The sequence below is a fragment of the Pomacea canaliculata genome, linkage group LG9 (assembly GCF_003073045.1).
Source record: "Pomacea canaliculata isolate SZHN2017 linkage group LG9, ASM307304v1, whole genome shotgun sequence".
Taxonomy (NCBI): Eukaryota; Metazoa; Mollusca; class Gastropoda; order Architaenioglossa; family Ampullariidae; genus Pomacea; species Pomacea canaliculata.
Genome location: NC_037598.1, coordinates 14,796,641 through 14,814,126, shown reverse-complemented (window position 1 = coordinate 14,814,126; position 17,486 = coordinate 14,796,641). Strand labels below are relative to the sequence as shown.

At 39.3% G+C, this 17,486-nt stretch overlaps 1 protein-coding gene and 1 long non-coding RNA gene across 2 annotated transcripts in view; one reads left to right on the top strand and one right to left on the bottom strand.

The window, feature by feature from the left end:
- The first annotated feature begins 56 nt into the window (after positions 1 to 56).
- On the top strand, positions 57 to 2,046 carry LOC112571607. Its single transcript, XR_003100852.1, has 3 exons — positions 57 to 131; positions 407 to 477; positions 1,172 to 2,046. It is a non-coding gene; the product is annotated as an uncharacterized LOC112571607 (long non-coding RNA).
- The window catches only part of LOC112571603 (early endosome antigen 1-like), a 21,262-nt gene continuing 5,607 nt past the window's right edge, over positions 1,832 to 17,486 (bottom strand). Inside the window, exons 13-25 of the mRNA XM_025250725.1 lie at positions 17,038 to 17,136; positions 16,211 to 16,351; positions 15,771 to 15,878; positions 15,332 to 15,379; positions 14,915 to 15,100; positions 14,637 to 14,795; positions 13,738 to 13,827; positions 13,239 to 13,370; positions 12,789 to 12,974; positions 12,203 to 12,386; positions 11,621 to 11,796; positions 10,548 to 10,646; positions 1,832 to 6,544 (exon numbers count right to left, since the gene is read on the bottom strand). Of these exons, the coding sequence (XP_025106510.1) occupies positions 6,416 to 6,544; positions 10,548 to 10,646; positions 11,621 to 11,796; positions 12,203 to 12,386; positions 12,789 to 12,974; positions 13,239 to 13,370; positions 13,738 to 13,827; positions 14,637 to 14,795; positions 14,915 to 15,100; positions 15,332 to 15,379; positions 15,771 to 15,878; positions 16,211 to 16,351; positions 17,038 to 17,136 (1,737 nt within the window). The 3' untranslated portion in view covers positions 1,832 to 6,415. The remainder of the gene's footprint in view (positions 6,545 to 10,547; positions 10,647 to 11,620; positions 11,797 to 12,202; positions 12,387 to 12,788; positions 12,975 to 13,238; positions 13,371 to 13,737; positions 13,828 to 14,636; positions 14,796 to 14,914; positions 15,101 to 15,331; positions 15,380 to 15,770; positions 15,879 to 16,210; positions 16,352 to 17,037; positions 17,137 to 17,486) is intronic.

Below are 17,486 nucleotides of genomic sequence, written 5' to 3'. Positions count from 1 at the left end.
ATAATATATAATATATAATCAGATTTTTTTAATGTTCACGTTTTCATTTTTGTGCAGAACTACTTTGACCTCATATGTTGCAGCATTAATAGCTTGAAATAGCACCATCACAAAACATACATTTGAAAAAAGTGAGCTGACAAACTTTTCAATGCTATAGACATATTAGAATATTATGTATAGCTTTTATAAGTGCTCATTTTTATTGATTTTTTAATTATCATAAATTTCTAAAGAGAGCAGAAGTTTGTTCATTTTAGCAATGTCAAGTTTCTTTATTTACCCACTAATCAAAATACTTATTTAAGTTTTCAGAAGCTGCAATTCTTATGTTAATCCATTATAAACTTGGGGTCAAAGTATATACAAAAGAATAGATGATCTAAATGATGCGTCATGATTGCAGCTTAACTTGGAAATAGTCAACTGATAATGTTCTTCATTGTCACACAAGAGATTTCTTCAAACAAGCAGCAAGTAAGTTTAACAAATATTTTATATTTTTACAAGAGAAACAGTTGTGATGGTGTTCAAACTTGGAGCTTAGGTGAATGTTTCTTATTTCTTTATTGTGTCAGTCAATACATAAAAAAATAAACTCAGCAGTTCTAAGTATGGTTAATAAGGTGTTGAGCACAAACAAGATATGTAAAACAACCTCTGACAAATATATTATGTAAGATTATATTTCTTTTATGTAATTTTGTTTAATCCTTTATGATCTAGTGGATTACTGCATTACTGTGTGCTTTAAACATCTTCAGTTTTGGGGGGGATTTTTTTGTCAAGGACTGATTGGTTCTGTCTGGTTATGTGTGCGATTTGATCTCTCACAGGATCTGAAGTGCTTAACATGATGGAATTTATGAATGTTTAGTAGAGCAAATTTTGTAACATTTATTTCAAACATAAGATGGGAACTAGGTAGCAGGATTAACAAAGTCATCTTCTTGCTTATGCCTTAGATTCCTTGAGTCCTTGCTTGTGTAAATAGTAGTCCAACAGAAACAGAACTTGGACTGAGCTGATTGAAGAGTTCACAAAACATAAACTGTAAAATAAAATAGAAACTACTCAAAATTAAATATATGGACACCAAGACCAGCACTCTAACATACAAGCAGATTGGTGTTTTTGAAGCCTAACACTAAGTATTCTTCTGCTTATTCAGAGAAAAAGACAGGAGACACGAGACAGATAACTTCTAAAGCATCTGACGTCGAGATTCAGCAGTTCTATCAACACTCATCACATCGCCATATGAATACCTATTGAAGAGAACAATGAGACTGTCTTTATTGGTATAGTTAAGGTATACGTCAAGGTTAGAATTCATCATGAGTGCAGTTTGTGGCGAAGATAAAAGTCAAAACAATCTTAACAAAAAGTAACAAGCATAAAGCAGTGAAAGCTATTTTTCAGGATATTCAAACTTTGTGATTATAACTACTAGATTCTGTGTCATTCATCTTTTAAATTATTCCATGGTAATTTGAGCTTGTTCTAGAAATTTGTTATTACAGTTTGAGATTTATGCTTCTTTTTATGTTATTCACATACAAGAAAATGAAAAAAATGTTATGATCAGATGGCTTTCAATTAACAGCAATGGTCAGTGTGTGTGTATGTCTAGTAAAGAAGAAAAGTTTCCCAAAGGTGACAACTGGAATCATTTGTCTTGTATGGTCCATTATTTAGAAAAAATATTTACTAAAAAGACTCACCCTATCCTAGACTGAGTTTTTATTGTATTACACTTTGCAAATGTAGCAGCATAAATCTTTAAAGACCCTTTTAAAATCACATTTAAGAAAAAAAAACCAACCCAACATTTAAAATGCATCTTGTTTATTGAGAGTTCAAATGGTTAGACAATCAACATTTGACATTTTTTATACCTGATATTTTGGGTAAGCTCAACAACATATGAATCAATACACCTGCAAATAAATGTAGGTATGAAATTTGTATAAACCATATTTATATTGAATATCTGTATAAATGCATTACATCTTAAACAGAAGGAAACTTTTCTAGTCTAAGGACCTTTAAAGACAAGTTTTCTGCATCCCTAATGTTTCATGGAAAGATGTTACACCATTTACACCAGAAATTCACCATGTGACCTTGTTAGTAAATGTTCTTGCTTAATTAGTATAAGCTTGTTAGATATGTTACTTAAGATATTTGTTTTGGCAAAGCTCAAAATAAGGAATTGGTGTGTACAACATTAAAAAGGACATGGGAGCAGCTGTATGGCAACTTTGCCAAATGACTGTGACAAAAGGAAAATCCAGTATCAAGTAAATAAATCCACAGCCTTGGGATTATAAAGAGTTCTCTGTTTACCAAATAATTCTACTTTAGATTAATGCTTACAGTACACTTGGAGAAAATTCTAGCAAGATTAATAGATAAATGTGGGCCAGGGAGAGATCACTATCAAGGAGGAGAGGATTGAGGCTGGGTAGAAAGAAATAACGGAAAAGGCACATTGGAAGAATCAACACATGGTTGAAATGGGTAAGCAAATACATTTCATGAAAGACGACACCAAATATGTCACCCAAGCATTTCATGCAGCACAAAGTTTCAGCAAACCAAGATAAAATAACATTTCAAAAGCTGGACGGTGGTGCTACATTAACCCCTACCTATGCAGACGACACTGAGCACCAAGGAAACATTTATATTGTAAATAAAGGAAGGGAAACAGGTTTAGCCAGACTGGTATTGGTCCACAATAAGCACCAATACGTCCATCCAATTCTCATTCTCTAAAGGTGGAAAAGGTAAAATCTCACAGTTTAAAGGTTGTATGGAAAGTGAACAAGGTTCATTATAACTAGGGCATGGCATATGGAAGGCAGAGCCAAACCTTTCCTTCAACAGTCTTTGCCTCTCCTGATAAATAAGAAACCCATTCTTCCAGAGCAGCCGCTGGGTCGACAGAAAGGGTCATGGGCAAGTTACAAGTCTGAGCAGACCTCAACAGCAACTTTGTGCTCTGCAGTTAAGTACACTGTCCACTGGGCTACACTATTCTTATCGTTAATCTCCACTAAGTAAGCCAGTTTAAAAAGAAAAATCCAGGTTTATAAAAGGTTGAAATATATTTATGACATTTTCATTGCCTCACAACACTGACTTCACAACATGAGAAGTAGTTCTGCACGCTGGGTTTTTCCCCAAAAGCTAAAATGCATAAGGATAATTGTCTTGTGAGGTCTTACAACAATCAAATTATCAACACACTGTTTGAAAAAAGCTTACATCAAATCTATGAAGATGCACTTAAAATTGTTTATAAAATAACAGCAGTAAAATGGACAGCTGAAGTTACAACTTCTGCCAAAAAAGGCCGACATAAATTTGCTGACCATCGAGTATGCACTTTTGAAATACCCTAACAAATGTGCATATTTTATACATGAGCACACAAATTATGCAAATTGAAATAAGAAAGCAGCATCTGTGTTTAACTTAAAGCATACATAATGATATTTATGCAAATGAAATATTCTGGAAACAGATAAACTGCACTTAACAGTGCACAGATATATAAGCTCAGTAAATAAATAGGCTTAAATTTTTCACCTGCAATCTACGTCTTAATGAATGTCATGTTCATCATCATAATCAACATATATTATTGTGACTGTGTACAACTGTCATATTCTATTATCCTTTTCTCAACCTACTGTACAGCAAGTCAATATATTCTTCCCTTAAAAACAAAATCCCCAGGGAAATCCTTTGTTTCATTATGCCAAGTAACAGTTCACTAAAATCTGGAGTCATGAGATGTTTAGGCAGTCCTTAACGTCTTCACCAGAGACAGCATGTTATTTGCACATAGTTATTTTAAATGCATTTTACATGGTGGAATGAGATGTGACATGACTAGGAGTTCTGCTCCCTTTTAATGTGAATGTCCTTTTGCCCGTAATTTTCAGTTAACCACAAATTTACTTTTCAGCGGCAACATTACAGTCACAACAGCATTACTTTGGGGCCTTTACCTCATTTCTGATGTAATGCAAGAAATAAATTTCAAGGTAACCTTATAAAGAATTCATTTCACGTGTGGATGCAGTAGTTCCTTCCCTCAGACAGCAGAACACTCTCAAGCAGAAGCTTTTCAAAACAACTATTAGTCCAGCTCGTCCAGTCAGTAGCAAAAGCTTTCAACCACTGAAACGGTATTACATCATGCTATTTATACTATCCAAGCATCAGCAAATACATACTACCATAACAAATATAAATGAAGTGTATGGATGAAGATTAAAAATGGAGAACTGGCTACTGCAAAACAAATTTATGATATACAATATCTTACCATATAAAGGCCGTCTTGTCTAGAAATATTTATATTTCAATTATAGCTTAACAGGTATAACTCTATCATTAAAACTATAAGAATTGTAGGATTACAAATGGAAAAAAATTCCCTCCTGTAACAAAAATAAAGCGAACTCACTTGCCACATTTGGTTCGACAAACCAGAATAAGTTCTTACCCTTTCTATTAAAAAACCACAAATCAAAAAGAAAAATAACTCACAAAAATATACCCAAAGATCTAAATGAAATAAAGTGCAAAATACCAAGTAATCAAACTAATGTGGGACATTCACTTTCTTTAATATATTCTTAATTTAGTATTTAGGAACTACCAGGCTGTTACAAATCACAAAAACTGTATGAAATTATATGTTTTTACTATATATACATATAATTATTACTGCATGCCCATGTACACTTCCCTCCTGATTCACTTGTTTAATCTCATTCTAGTTGCTATGATTAAAAAAAAACTTTGTACATAGACACTACCCAGCATCTCACTAACCATCAGGCACAAAAAGTTGTGAAGTTTATAAGTATTTGGCCTGTCCCTGGCTGGATAAAATTATATAATAAAAGAAGCCCGGTGCAAGAATTTACTTCTGGAGAGCTTTGTCTTTTAATCCTCATTTCGCTTGAAATAAAATTGAAGAAAGGAACAAACTGTCCTACACAGGTAGCTGAAAACAGATCTCAGATGATAATTAGTGGATTTTTATGTACATATTTATGTCTGCTACAGATCACAGGCTGTTCATGACACAACTGTCCATAAAAACAAAAGACAAAAATAGATTCATTGCATCAAGAAAATATCTCGCGTGTTTCTGATTGAAAAAAAAAAGCACAAACAGGCATTCGTGAATGCCTTAAATCAGCTGCAATCATACTGTGAGAAAGTACCGGTATGCATAACATGTTGATAGCATTTCTTTGTCTGGGTTACATACAGCATGAAAGAGACTAGAAGATATATCAGCATTTTATTTGTAACTTAATTGCACTATTTTTTTATATTTTGGGATCTCGTTTCCTTTGTTCTCCATTAATTCTAAACACTGAAAAATGTACACAATCACCTTTAGGTAACAAATCTTAAAAAGTACTATCTAATCAGACCAGTGTCAAATCTCATTGTCACAATGCATGCAAGCTGCTGATGATCTAATCATTCATAAACACAGCATCCTCGTTCTGCTAAGACACTTTACTACATACAAGTCATTGTGTTCTTTGCCGAGATACTTTACTACAATTCATTGTGTTCTTTGCTGAGACTTCACTACAACTCTTCTTCCTGTTCCTTGCTGAGACCTTTCTGTTATAAGCTTTTTATGGGGAGACCTTGCTATGACCTGGGTTATGTCCCATTTTCAAATCTTAGTCCCATCTGTCTTCTCATAAGAAAACAGTTTTCAGTTTTCCTGCTCAGATAAACAATTGAGTTCTTATAAGCTCAGTTTTCAACACACTGTGAACCAAAGACGACCACTGTTTGCATAGAAAACATAACATGAGGTCAGTAAGAGAAGAAAACAGATGGACTCAAACATTATTGCAAAATCTGAAATAATTTTTACACATTAACACTTATTCATAAAATCAGTAATAAATTTATACATTTTACATGCTCACAAAATCCATAGCATACTGTATACATTTTTATAAAACCATGAATTATTTTTCACAAGTTTCCATGCATATCTGTTAGCACCTAATCCTGAGCATTTCTTTCTCTCTCTCTCTCTCACCCACCATCACAACAATTTACAGGAAGACAAAATGTGATAATCATCTTTAGTACAACCCATAATTGTTAAGATAAAGAATATTACAGATATTCAGTCATACACGCTAAAGTACCATGCATATCACATAAAAATCGGAATGATCATCAGAATGTCCTTCACATCCACTGCACACAATGTACATAATTCACTGATCTCATTTGTCCCTTCAAAGGTTTCAATGTCTGCTTGCTTAAAAGCACTGACCTACCACCATCTCCATCAACACTGTTGCCCACAGAAACTCCAAAGTTCCTGACCATTAAAGGTGAATTTATGTTACCTCTGGTTCTTAATTTCCTCAAAGCAATTATCGCAGACTCGCACTGGTTTTTTTGATGCTGCAACCTGGGCTTGCTTGGATGAGCAGTCGTTGCAAAAGATGTAGCCACAATTGCGACAATGATGCTGTAGAAGACAAGATTAATCATTTATGAGCTGTCAAACACACAATAACAAAGCAGCTTAAAAAACAATTAAATTTTGTATTATATACTGAATGCGACTCTTGTTGACTTGACCCTGTTAAGATAGCTCTGATTTTTTTCTACTTTTTCTTATCTTAGCGAGTCTTTTAAACAATGACTGGTAGTGTAAAACTGCAAGGACGGACAGTTCGGTAGTCAAGACTGCCAGCAAGACCATCGGCTTAACCAATCTGTGACCTATACACTAGGTCTGTGAGGTTAAAGGCTGTCAATATTATCACAGACTCCTCCCACCTGCTAAATCACCATTTCCAAATGCTACGCTTCGGTTATAGAAAACTGGTCAAAAGAGCGCTTTTGCAAAGTTTTTCATACCAACTGTGAAAATTCTTGCAAACAAATGTATTGTATTTGTGCCGCTGATAATCACTGCTGGAGGTGGAGTTTTGGTGGTAGTGGTGGGTAAATGTGAGCGTAAAATTATTATGAGAGCTCTCAACAAATGCAAATGTTGTTAATGAAAATAAACAATAAAGATGCATTGTCTATCTATGATCTATTCCTCTTTGTGCATCAGGTTGCACATAGGCTCACCAGAGTCCGCCACGATGTCGATCGGCTGAAACCCGCTCTACGTGACCCATGTCCAGCCCTTTCCTTTCATCTCCCTTTCCACTGTTCTTCTCCAAGTTCCTTTGGGCGGCCTCGTTTCTTCGGCCGTCTGGAGTCCATCGTAGGGCGACTCTGGAAAGGTCTGCTGTCTGCTGGCGGAGCACATGTCCAATCCATCGCAACGCCTTCGTTGAACCTGCGTGGTGATGGACTCGGTTTCACTTCTCGGTGGAGTTCTTCGTTGGTGATGGTGTTTGGCCAAAAGATGTTAAGTATGCGCCTGAGGCATCTGTTTTGGAAGACGTCAAGCTTGTTACTGATGGTTTTGGTCATCTTCCAAGATTCTGATCCGTAAAGGAGGGTGCTGATCACAATTTGACTTGAAGATTCTCAGCTTGATCTTCTGGCTGATGTTTTTTGCCTTCCATGTGCTCCTGAGTGAGGCAAAGGCCTGACTGCTTTCGCCAGTCGGGCTCGAATCTCCACCTCCGCATCCCAGTGTTTGACATTTTGGACCCAAGATAGGTAAACTGTCAACTTCCTCAATCTCTTCTCCATTTAGTTTGATGTTGTCTTGGACTCTGGCGTTCACTCTCATACTGTTAGTCTTTTTTTGTGCTGACCTTCAAGCCAAGGTTTCCAGCTGTTTCTGAGAAGGCCTTTGTTTTTTCCTGCATGTCTTGGTGGCGGTGTGACAGCAGGGCAATGTCATCAGCAAAGTCCAGTCTTCCAGTGCTGTTGTTGCTGTCATAGTCATGGTCCATCTGAGCCCTCTCCTCCGCTGTCGGTGGAAGTCTTCATGATCCAGTCCATGGCAGGATGAAGAGGAACGGCGACAGAATGCAGCCCTGCTTCACCCCCGGTACTGACGTTGAAGGGGTCTGTGAGCTCCGTGTCACAGACAACCTGGGATTTGAAATCGCTGTACAGCATTGCAATGACCTGAACAAGTTTTGCAGGGACTCCGTAATGCCTCAGGATCTTTCCATAAGGACTCGCGGTGGATGCTGTCAAAAGCCTTCTCCAGGTCGATGAAATTGATGTACAGCGGTGTGTTCCATTCATTGCTCTGCTCCAGAATCTGTCGCAGAATGAAGATGTGTTCGGAGCAGGATCGCCCAGGGCGAAATCCTGCTTGCTGTGGTCGGAGGTCTTTCTCAAGAGTTGCCGTCAGTCTTGACAAAACAATCTTGCTGAAGACCTTGCTGGTGAGGGAAAGAAGTGTTATGCCCCTCCAATTATTGCATTCTCCAAGATCCTTTCTTGGGTAACTTGAAGATGAGCCCTGTCTTCACGCAACAGGGACCTGCCCTGATTCCCAAATTTGCCTGAAGATTTCAGTCAGCTTGGGAGCTGTCACATTCACGTCTGCTTTCAACATCTCTGCTGTTATTCCATCTGCCCCTGGTGCTTTGCCGCTCTTCATTGTCTTGACTGCTGCTGTACTTCTTCCAGGCTTGGTGGGTCTGTGCAGATGTCAAGGTCTATAGCTGCTGGCTGGATGTCTGCAAGCTGAGGGGGATCTGGTCTGTTCAGAACCGACTCAAAATGTTCCCTCCAGCGCTGTAGCTTTTCCTGCCTCTCCCTCGACGACATTACCGTTCACGTCTTTCACTGGCACATCACTGTTCTTAAACCCGTTGTTTAGCTGTTTGTTTATCTTGTACAGTGTCTTCAGGTATTTTTACTTGCTGCATTTTCTGCTTCATCTGCCAGTTTCTCTATGTGATATCTTTGTCGGTTCTTGTCATCCTCTTTACCTCTTTGTTCAGTTTGCATATCTTTGTCTGTGTTGTTCCTTCAGGCGTTCAGATCTGGTGCTGTTGATTCTTTGTTGGCTGACTTTCTCTCTTTCTATCTTCCTCCATGTCTCTCTCTAATCCACTGTTCTTTCTTTTCCGTTGGAAGCCCAGCTTATTTTCTCTCCTGATTCCTGTAAGACTCGATGAAGTCGGTCTAAGGTCATCTCTTGTTGGTCCTCCTAGTGCCTGGAACCTGTTCTTTACTTCCATAGCAAAGGCCCTTTCGGTGGCTGGATTTTTTAGTTTGCCGGAGTCCACTCTCTGCTGACGTTGCCTGTTTTCCTCGTGATCGACGCAGCTTCAGAGAAACTGTGGCTATCACAAGAGTGTGGTCACTGGCAATGTCTGCTCCTCTGTAGGCTCTAACATCTTGAAGTGAGCTCCCTCCATTTTCGGTTGATGATGACATGGTCTATCTGGTTCTTTGTGATCCCATCTGGTGATGTCCATGTTGCCTTGTGGATGTCTTTGTGTGGGAAAGAGTGTGCCTCCAATCAGTAGGTTGTTTTCTTCACAAAAGTCTGCCAGTCTCTCTCCGTTGTCATTGATGGTTCCGATTCCATGTTTGCCCATGACATGCTCCCTGCAGGTGTTGTCACTTCCCACCTTGGCATTGAGATCGCCGATGATGAGCAACATGTCGTGGCTGGAACGCTTTCTGAGGCTGCCTGGAGCTGATCGTAAAAAGCATCCTTGTCTTCTGCCTCAGAGTCATTTGTTGGTGCATAGCAGGCTAGCACTGTCAGCTTGGTGTACTTGGAATGGAATCTTGCTCTCAAAAGCCTGGGTCCATAAGGCTTCCATTCCAGCAGTGCCTTTTCCGTTTTCTTGTTGAGGAGTAGAGCTACTCCTTCAGAGTGCTGAGCGTCTGATCTTCCTGAGAACAAGATGGTATGTCTGACGCTAGTCTCCTCTTTCCCGTGCCGGTCCATCTGACCTCACTGACTCCCAGGATGTCCAAGTTGTAGTTGTCAAACTCCTTGACTAATTGAGCATCCTGCCAGTCTGGTACAAGGTCTGGACGTTCCAGCACCCCACCCTCAACTTTTGCCTCGGCTTCAGTAAATCCGCTGTCGGGGCGCCAGCTCCCTTTCGGGTTTGGCTGTCGTCCGTCATTAGTCCAGTCTCTGGTGTGCTTCATTACCTTCGCCATCTGTGACGAGTTCTCTGGTTTAGTTTCTGTAACAGGATTTTTTTACATGGTGGGGTTGTTTAGCCCTACCACAACCTATTTTACCTCTAGGTGAGGTGTCCACCTTAGTCGCCTCTTACGACATGCCTGGCTGGATGGCAGGGACCCTATTCTTGCAATGCTTGCTAGGCAAGCATACCCCGGGGTCCCACAGGGGAAAGATGCATTGTATTGTATATTTTTACTTTTAATTTACTTGACTTAGAAATTAATTGGATTCATGTCAAGACATGGTGAAATTCTGGTTCCTTCTGTACTGCTTTTCTACCAGATGCTTATCATTAATAATTCATTAAATAATTAAATAAAACCTTTGTAGAATATTTTCATTGCTTATGACTACTAATGACAAATGACAAAAAGTCTTTCCTACTAACTTTTCTCACAGTTACAGAAAAGCTTTTGCCACAAGCCAGGCAGCCCTCCACATCTTCATCTGATGTCCACTTGCGAGTCTTCACCTTGGTGGCAGTGATCTAAATGAAAGACCTCTCAAGATTAACACACAATTTTCATGTAGTTGCTACGTAACACAACACTCTGTGCTGACTTGGATTCTAGAGTATGGGTTGTGACTCATTATTTAGTGAAAAATAACTTCAACATATATTACTACCCACCCGATCAATTACTCCTATGTCCCTGATGCAAAATACATACACGCTTCATTATCCATGCATACATTCTTGACAAGCTGCAAGCTAATAAAACAAGACCATCTTGAGACGGAATCCTTAACCCTAATGCTTCTATCAAGAAGTCCTGCACATTCCTTGCTATGTTTGCACCAGCACCAAAAAATATGATAAACCATTTTAAACCACATTCTACAACATGGAAGTATACAATCCTCTTTCACACACACAATGCATATTGAGGGCAAACCTGTAACCCACAATATTGCATAAATCCAACAACCCCAACCCCCAAATCTATTAAATTCCCCATATTCTATTCTACTCAAATTAAATGGAAATAAAATTTCCCCTGTAAATTCTTTCTTCCTGATCTTTTAGGAGTTTAGGGCTACAACTGCTCTTTAACCAAACAAATTACTGCCCTGGTCAGTGGGGTTAGTGGGCCTGGCCGCTAGGGGTTCCACCGTACCCAGGTGCATCAACCCTGTTATATAAAGCCTTGTAACAAAAAAAATTTAGGAGTCTTTTCATCAGAATCCCATGCAAATACGGGGAAGGCTGGGAAGGCATCTGGTAAGTACCGAAGAAAGAATTTACAGGGAAAATTTTATTTCTTCTCTTACGAGACAACCTGATTATTAAGAGACTAAGTATCTGGAGGTGAGCTTTGCAAAAACCATATTTGCTCATATTTGCGGTAATACAAGGACATGACATGCTGTGCAGCTGAGATAGGCAAACAATCCTAAGTCAAAGTGTCACACAACAGGTTATAAAATGTGCAGTCACATTCCTATGGAAGACTTGGTCACCTGCAAAGATTGGTTTTCTCGGCCAAGCTCCTGCAGTGCAGCCTGAGTGTCGTCCAGTTTTCGTCGGTGCTCAGCCACCTTGCCCTGCAACTTCTCACATTCACTCTCACTGGCAATGCATCTCTCCAGCAAAAGCCGCCGCTCCTCATTGCTGTTCTCTAACTTGGCTTCTAGTTCTGTCACACACCAGTGCAACATTAGTTATGGCTTACATTGTGTACTTTCATGACACGAACTTTCTGTTCCATACAATTACCATCTTTTGTTTGATTTTAGTAATAGGAAAACAAAAGCTATGTTTCATGCAAATGAAATCAATTAAATGTTTAAAAAGTGCTCTTGGTCTTTAAAATAGTGCGTCAATGATAGTTATCTGTGTTGTAGGTTAATATGTGTGAATATTGGAACACACTGTACTTTGTGCCATCACTCCGGTTCTAAGAGAATAATCGCTTTGCTTTTCATCTGTATGGAATGAGTGAAAGCTGCTTACAGGGTCTGGAGGCAATGCACTCTTACTGTCACATCATCTGGTAGGGTGTGAAGAACCACTATAGAGCTCAATTTAGCTTTGTGGCTCACCTAATTTCTCCCCCTTGAGCTCATCATTGATCCTGTTCAACTCCTCTACTTTCTGGGTAGCAGATGTTAGGTCTCCACGGACAGTTGTCAGGTTCTCGCTCAACACAGACAGCTGCATCTCTGATCTTGTTGCCTCTTCATCTCTCTCTCGCTGCAATATCTCCATTTCCTTCTGCTCCTTTGCCTGGAGAGCAAATGCAGGATTTGAAACAAGGAGACAAACAGCTTATATCAGCCACTATAAGACCTACACTTTCCTACTCCTGATACATACAATGCTGCAAGTGAAAAAAGTCTGCCCAGATAGGCACCCGTCAAACTGTTAATTCCCAGAAATCTTTTTTATGATAGTCATTGCCTACTGCACAGTAGAGATGTGAGACTTTATGTCTCTTTGCCAGTATTGTGGAAAGATTTGAATCAACTTTTTCAAGCACCAGAATTTTTTTTTACAATGTTGTCACTAAATCTTAATGCCCCCCACCCCTTTCTTACTGTCCTCACAAAAATATTTGTACAGTGAACCTCACCTTACACAAACTAAGCACTTCAAAAGACACGACAAAAGGGAGGCCAAGATACCCACCAATTTGTCTTGCAGAGATGAGTTTTCAGCGCGTAGCATTTCTTGTATACTGCTGTTTTCAGTACGAACTCTCTCCAGCTCTACTTTTGCAGCTGTCAACTGTGTCTGCAGTTTTTCCATCGAATTTTGGATCTCCAGTTTCTGGCTGATCAACATCTCCATGGCCTCTTGCAGGCCCTTGACCTCCTGTAGAAAAGAGCTCAAGATGTTGCTAAAACCATGCAGTCTGCTGAGAACTGGTTCCAGCAAGCATTGTAATTTGGCAAATAAGTAAATTTTTCCGGTAAAGCACATGCTGCAGCAAAACATTAGACCAATGAGCCATTTTTCTTTCATGTGTACTTCAGTTCCTGGAGCTTGTCACACTGATCATTACAATCCTGTTACCTACAATATACACAGCCCCAATGTATGCACGTGTCTTATCAGTGGATTCCACACCTTACTTACCTGTTGCCGTTGGTCCTTTTCCCCAGCTAAAGCTGCCTTCAAGGCATTAGTATCTGCTTCATAGGACTGGCATGCTACCAGCGACTCCTGCAGCACTGTCTGAGTTGTTCCCAGTTCCTCCAGGAGTCTGGCCTGTGGCATATTGAGTACTAACCATCACATTTACCACATTGTGATTCAGCTTAGTAGCTGACAGAGGGATGTGGGAGGGGGGACCAATCTTTCCTCTGTCTTATGTGAGTGCGATGAAACAACACCTGCACCGATATCAGCAAGCACACCCTTGAATTAATTTCCTTACATCCACATTTGCAAAACAACTATTTGTGTTTATATGTCCAAAAGAATGACAAGGTGAGAGAGAAAACTGTTCTGCTAATTTATAGGTTTTCAGCACTTGCTATTACTCCTATGTGTCTGGAAGGTATACCCTTTTGATACAGACTGGGTTTTGGATCAGTGAAAAGTGTGATAAGCTGCCCATGTCTGTAACACTTACCCTCTCTGTTTCAGCTGTGTTCAGGTCATCTGTCACCTTCTTCAGCTGCTGGTCTAGATTAAGTACCTGAGCACTCATGGCATTCCTGACCTGACATAAGAAATAAATGCAGTGTACTATCTGTGGACTTAACTACAAACTTCAATGAATAATCGTCTATTTGTATGAGAAGAGGGAATTGTAAGGTGTATGCTCCTGCACCACAACAAAATTCAGAATGATTTTTTTAAACAATACATTTCAAAAGTGGATAACAACACAGCTTAAAACTATCCCAGTAATACTAATGCTTTCAAAGACTAAAGATTTACTAAATATTTTTCCTTATACAAAATTCATAAAAATCTGGTGCAAAAGCAAAAGCAGTTTCAAAGACAGGAGGGATGTGATTCTAGTCATGTTTCATCTGCAGTAAATTCATTTCCAGCTGAACTATAACCAATGATCAGCTTACTTCTCTGTCATCCTGCCTACCTGGTGTAACAGACACATTCTGGCAGCTATGCGTCTGACGACCTTGCGCCTGTCTATCTACAAGAACTCATTCGCCGTTACCAACCTCAGCGGAACCTTCGTTCAGAAGCCCACTTCAGACTTGAACGACCGAGTGTTCAGTTAGGGAATACTAACAAGAAGACTGCGGGTTTTAGATCCTTCTCCAATGTAGCCCCGCTTTTGTGGAACTCGCTTCCCCTCTCGACCAAGGAGTCTGATAGTTTTGCATCTTTCAAGAAAAATCTTAAGACTCACTTGTTTAAACTTATTTGAAGTTATCACTTGACCTGCAGTTTGGTGGCTGCTGGGATCACCGCGCATTGAGCGCATCTTTGTGATGCGGATACTAGCGCGCTACAAAACTACATCATCATCATCATCATTAGCTACACATAAATACATGCCTCACTGAGCTGGTCGAAAGAGTGGTTCATCTCCTCATTCTGTTGGCGGAGTTTCTGAAGCTCCTCACTCATCTGCACAACCTCCTCTGACCGCTGAGCCAGCTTCAGCTCCATCTCCTCCAACCTGATGCCTTCCTTTTCCAGTTTGGCTTCCAGTGCCTGTAAACACAGCACACATATGATATAAGCATATGCCTATTCTGCATTAACCATCAATATACGCTGCTCACATCAGTCAGACATCACTCATCTATGTCCAACTGTGGTAGTATGCACACCTGTATCTCTAAGTCCTTCTCATAAATCAGCTTATCCTTCTCCCCCAGCAGTTCTGTTGACTGTTCTGCTGCTTCTCTCATGTTCTCTGTCTCCTGCTGAAGCTGTGCTTGAAGCTCACCCAGCTGTGCCTGAAGTTTGTCCCTCTCAGTCACCATGCTCAGTCTGGCTGCCTCCACCTGGGACAGCTTTTAGAAAGTAAAATATTCTGCTTTAGGACATTTTCTTAAACTCTCTCCACACACCTATTCCAAAGAAAAAAACAAACCAACCCTTTAAACAAAAGAAAAAGTCCCACCAAGGGGAAGAAAAATTGTCACCCTAACTTTGGTATCACATGGGCAGTAAATGTGATGGTAAATGCAATTAAAATATAACTGATAATGATATAACATTAAAAATTAACATCATGGCCTTACCTTTTCAACAACTTCTTTCTGCTTCTCTTCAGATGTTGTCAGGCTTGCCTAAAAATAAAACTGATTCATCAGAAACAGTTGTATTGGGAATATGAAAGAATTTTGATAACTACAGTTATCACAAGAACTCCTTTTAAGATTTTCCCTTTCATGTATTCATTTTATGCAATGTATCAATAAAACATTGTGTACTCTCTCATGTTCAGGGTTAAAACAGCCCATAGAAAGAGGCCATATTTGCTGGACATTTATCCATAAGAAAATCAAACATGCTGCAATCTTCCAAGCAAATAAATGAAAATATTTGTGTTTACAGCAGAATAGTCACATATGTTCAAACAGGACTGTGTAATTGTAATGTTTGTACTATATATATATTTTACTCACATGGATAAAAGAAATGTCTTTAGCAAGACATTAAGGAACAAATTAAAGTCACCTGCAATGATGCCAGCTGCTCAGCAAGGTCAGAAGATCTCTGTAGCAGCTCTGCTTCTTTGCTTCTGAAGCGTTCTTCACGCTCTTTGCTTTCAGACAAAAGTTGAGTCTGTGAACAAAGACAGTATTCTCAAGGTGTTTCAGTTAACAATGGTTCACATTCTTCTATCACCAGGGGTACACATTCTTTGAAAGAAGTTCTATCAAGAAGAGGAACACATTCTTAAGAAATGTTAACAATGGACGTATTTTGTTATAGTAGTGCAATAAACAGTACTATGTACAAATTATTATTCAGTAATCCTCACCACTCAAAAGAATAGAAAGGAAAAAGTAAAAAAAAGTGATATAATAAAACAAAAAACATCAGAGAGGCAGATAGTAAGCAGACTGACAGACATACAGCAGACCTCTAGTCCACTTTATTGCTAAATGCACCACCTTTTCTGCTTCTGCCTGTGTTCGAGCTTGCACCAGCTCTTGCTCCTTGACCCTCAAATCACTTTCAAGGTCGGCCAATTTTGTTGCCTCCACTTCCTTCTCTTGCTGTAGCTTGTTCCTCTCCTCAGTTCTTCTAGCAAGCTGTCATAGGATTCATAACAGCACTTAATTAACTCATCTATAAGTTCAACATAATGATTGAGTGAGCATATAAAAATTCAGCTCTTATCAACACGAATCGTGTTATTCGGATGTTGAAAGTCTGCATTTCTCGTGCTAAAGTAGCAGTTTTTAGAACCACCAGAAATGCAGACTGTCAGCGTCCGAATAATCCGAACTGTCGCTCATTCTCTCTCTCTCTGATTGGTGTTGACTGCAGGCAATGTTGTGAATGGTGCACCAACATGACCTAGTACACTGTTATCAGTGCTAGTTGATAGCAGGTGCAAATTATGGTGGATAATTAACAGATGGGTTTTGGAGGCTGAAATTTACAGGTTAGTTTTATATTGCCTATATCTAATTATATCTGAAAAAAAAACCGCAAACCGTTCAGGCTGGTCTTTAAGACAATGACATGCACACATGGTTGCACTCCAAATGGAACAGGCAGAAGGCATGAACTTGTATATAACAGGAAACTGTCTAAACCTGAATTAGTTTTTGAGTATTTTTCAACTGTCTCAGTCATTATTTGCTGATTGCATTTAAGATTTTTTAAACGCTTTCTTCCCTTTGGGTTATTGTAAATACAATACTGACAAAAATCTTGTCAAAAAAGGAGAAAACAGAAATGAAACAAACCAAGCACATAAGAAATGACCCACCTCCTGCTCCAGCTCTTGCTGCCTGGTATGAGCTGTAGATTTCTCTTTTTCAAAGGCTGACTGCATGTTTTCCTTTTCTGATGCATGACTCTCCTTCGCCTGTCCTCCCAACAAAGTAAGTCAGCATTTTCTTTTGTCAAATGTAAAAATATCTGACCAGGTGTACATTATGAGCTTTTGAAAAACTATTCAACAATAAATATGTTCATCTATGTCCATAGAAACTAAACAAGTCCAAGACATTGGAGGCTTTTCCACTGTGTCTGACCACAGATGTGTATAGGTGGACTGCTGTCTGTCTGCCGAGACCAACGCTTAGCCTCTTGCAAAAGTTCTCCCCTTTTAGTCTTGGCAAGCCGAAATGTGAATAAACCAGAACCTTTGTACACATCTGCCTCGTTTTAGTAGTTAACTGGAAAAAATCATCTGCTAGCAGTCCAGTAAAACAA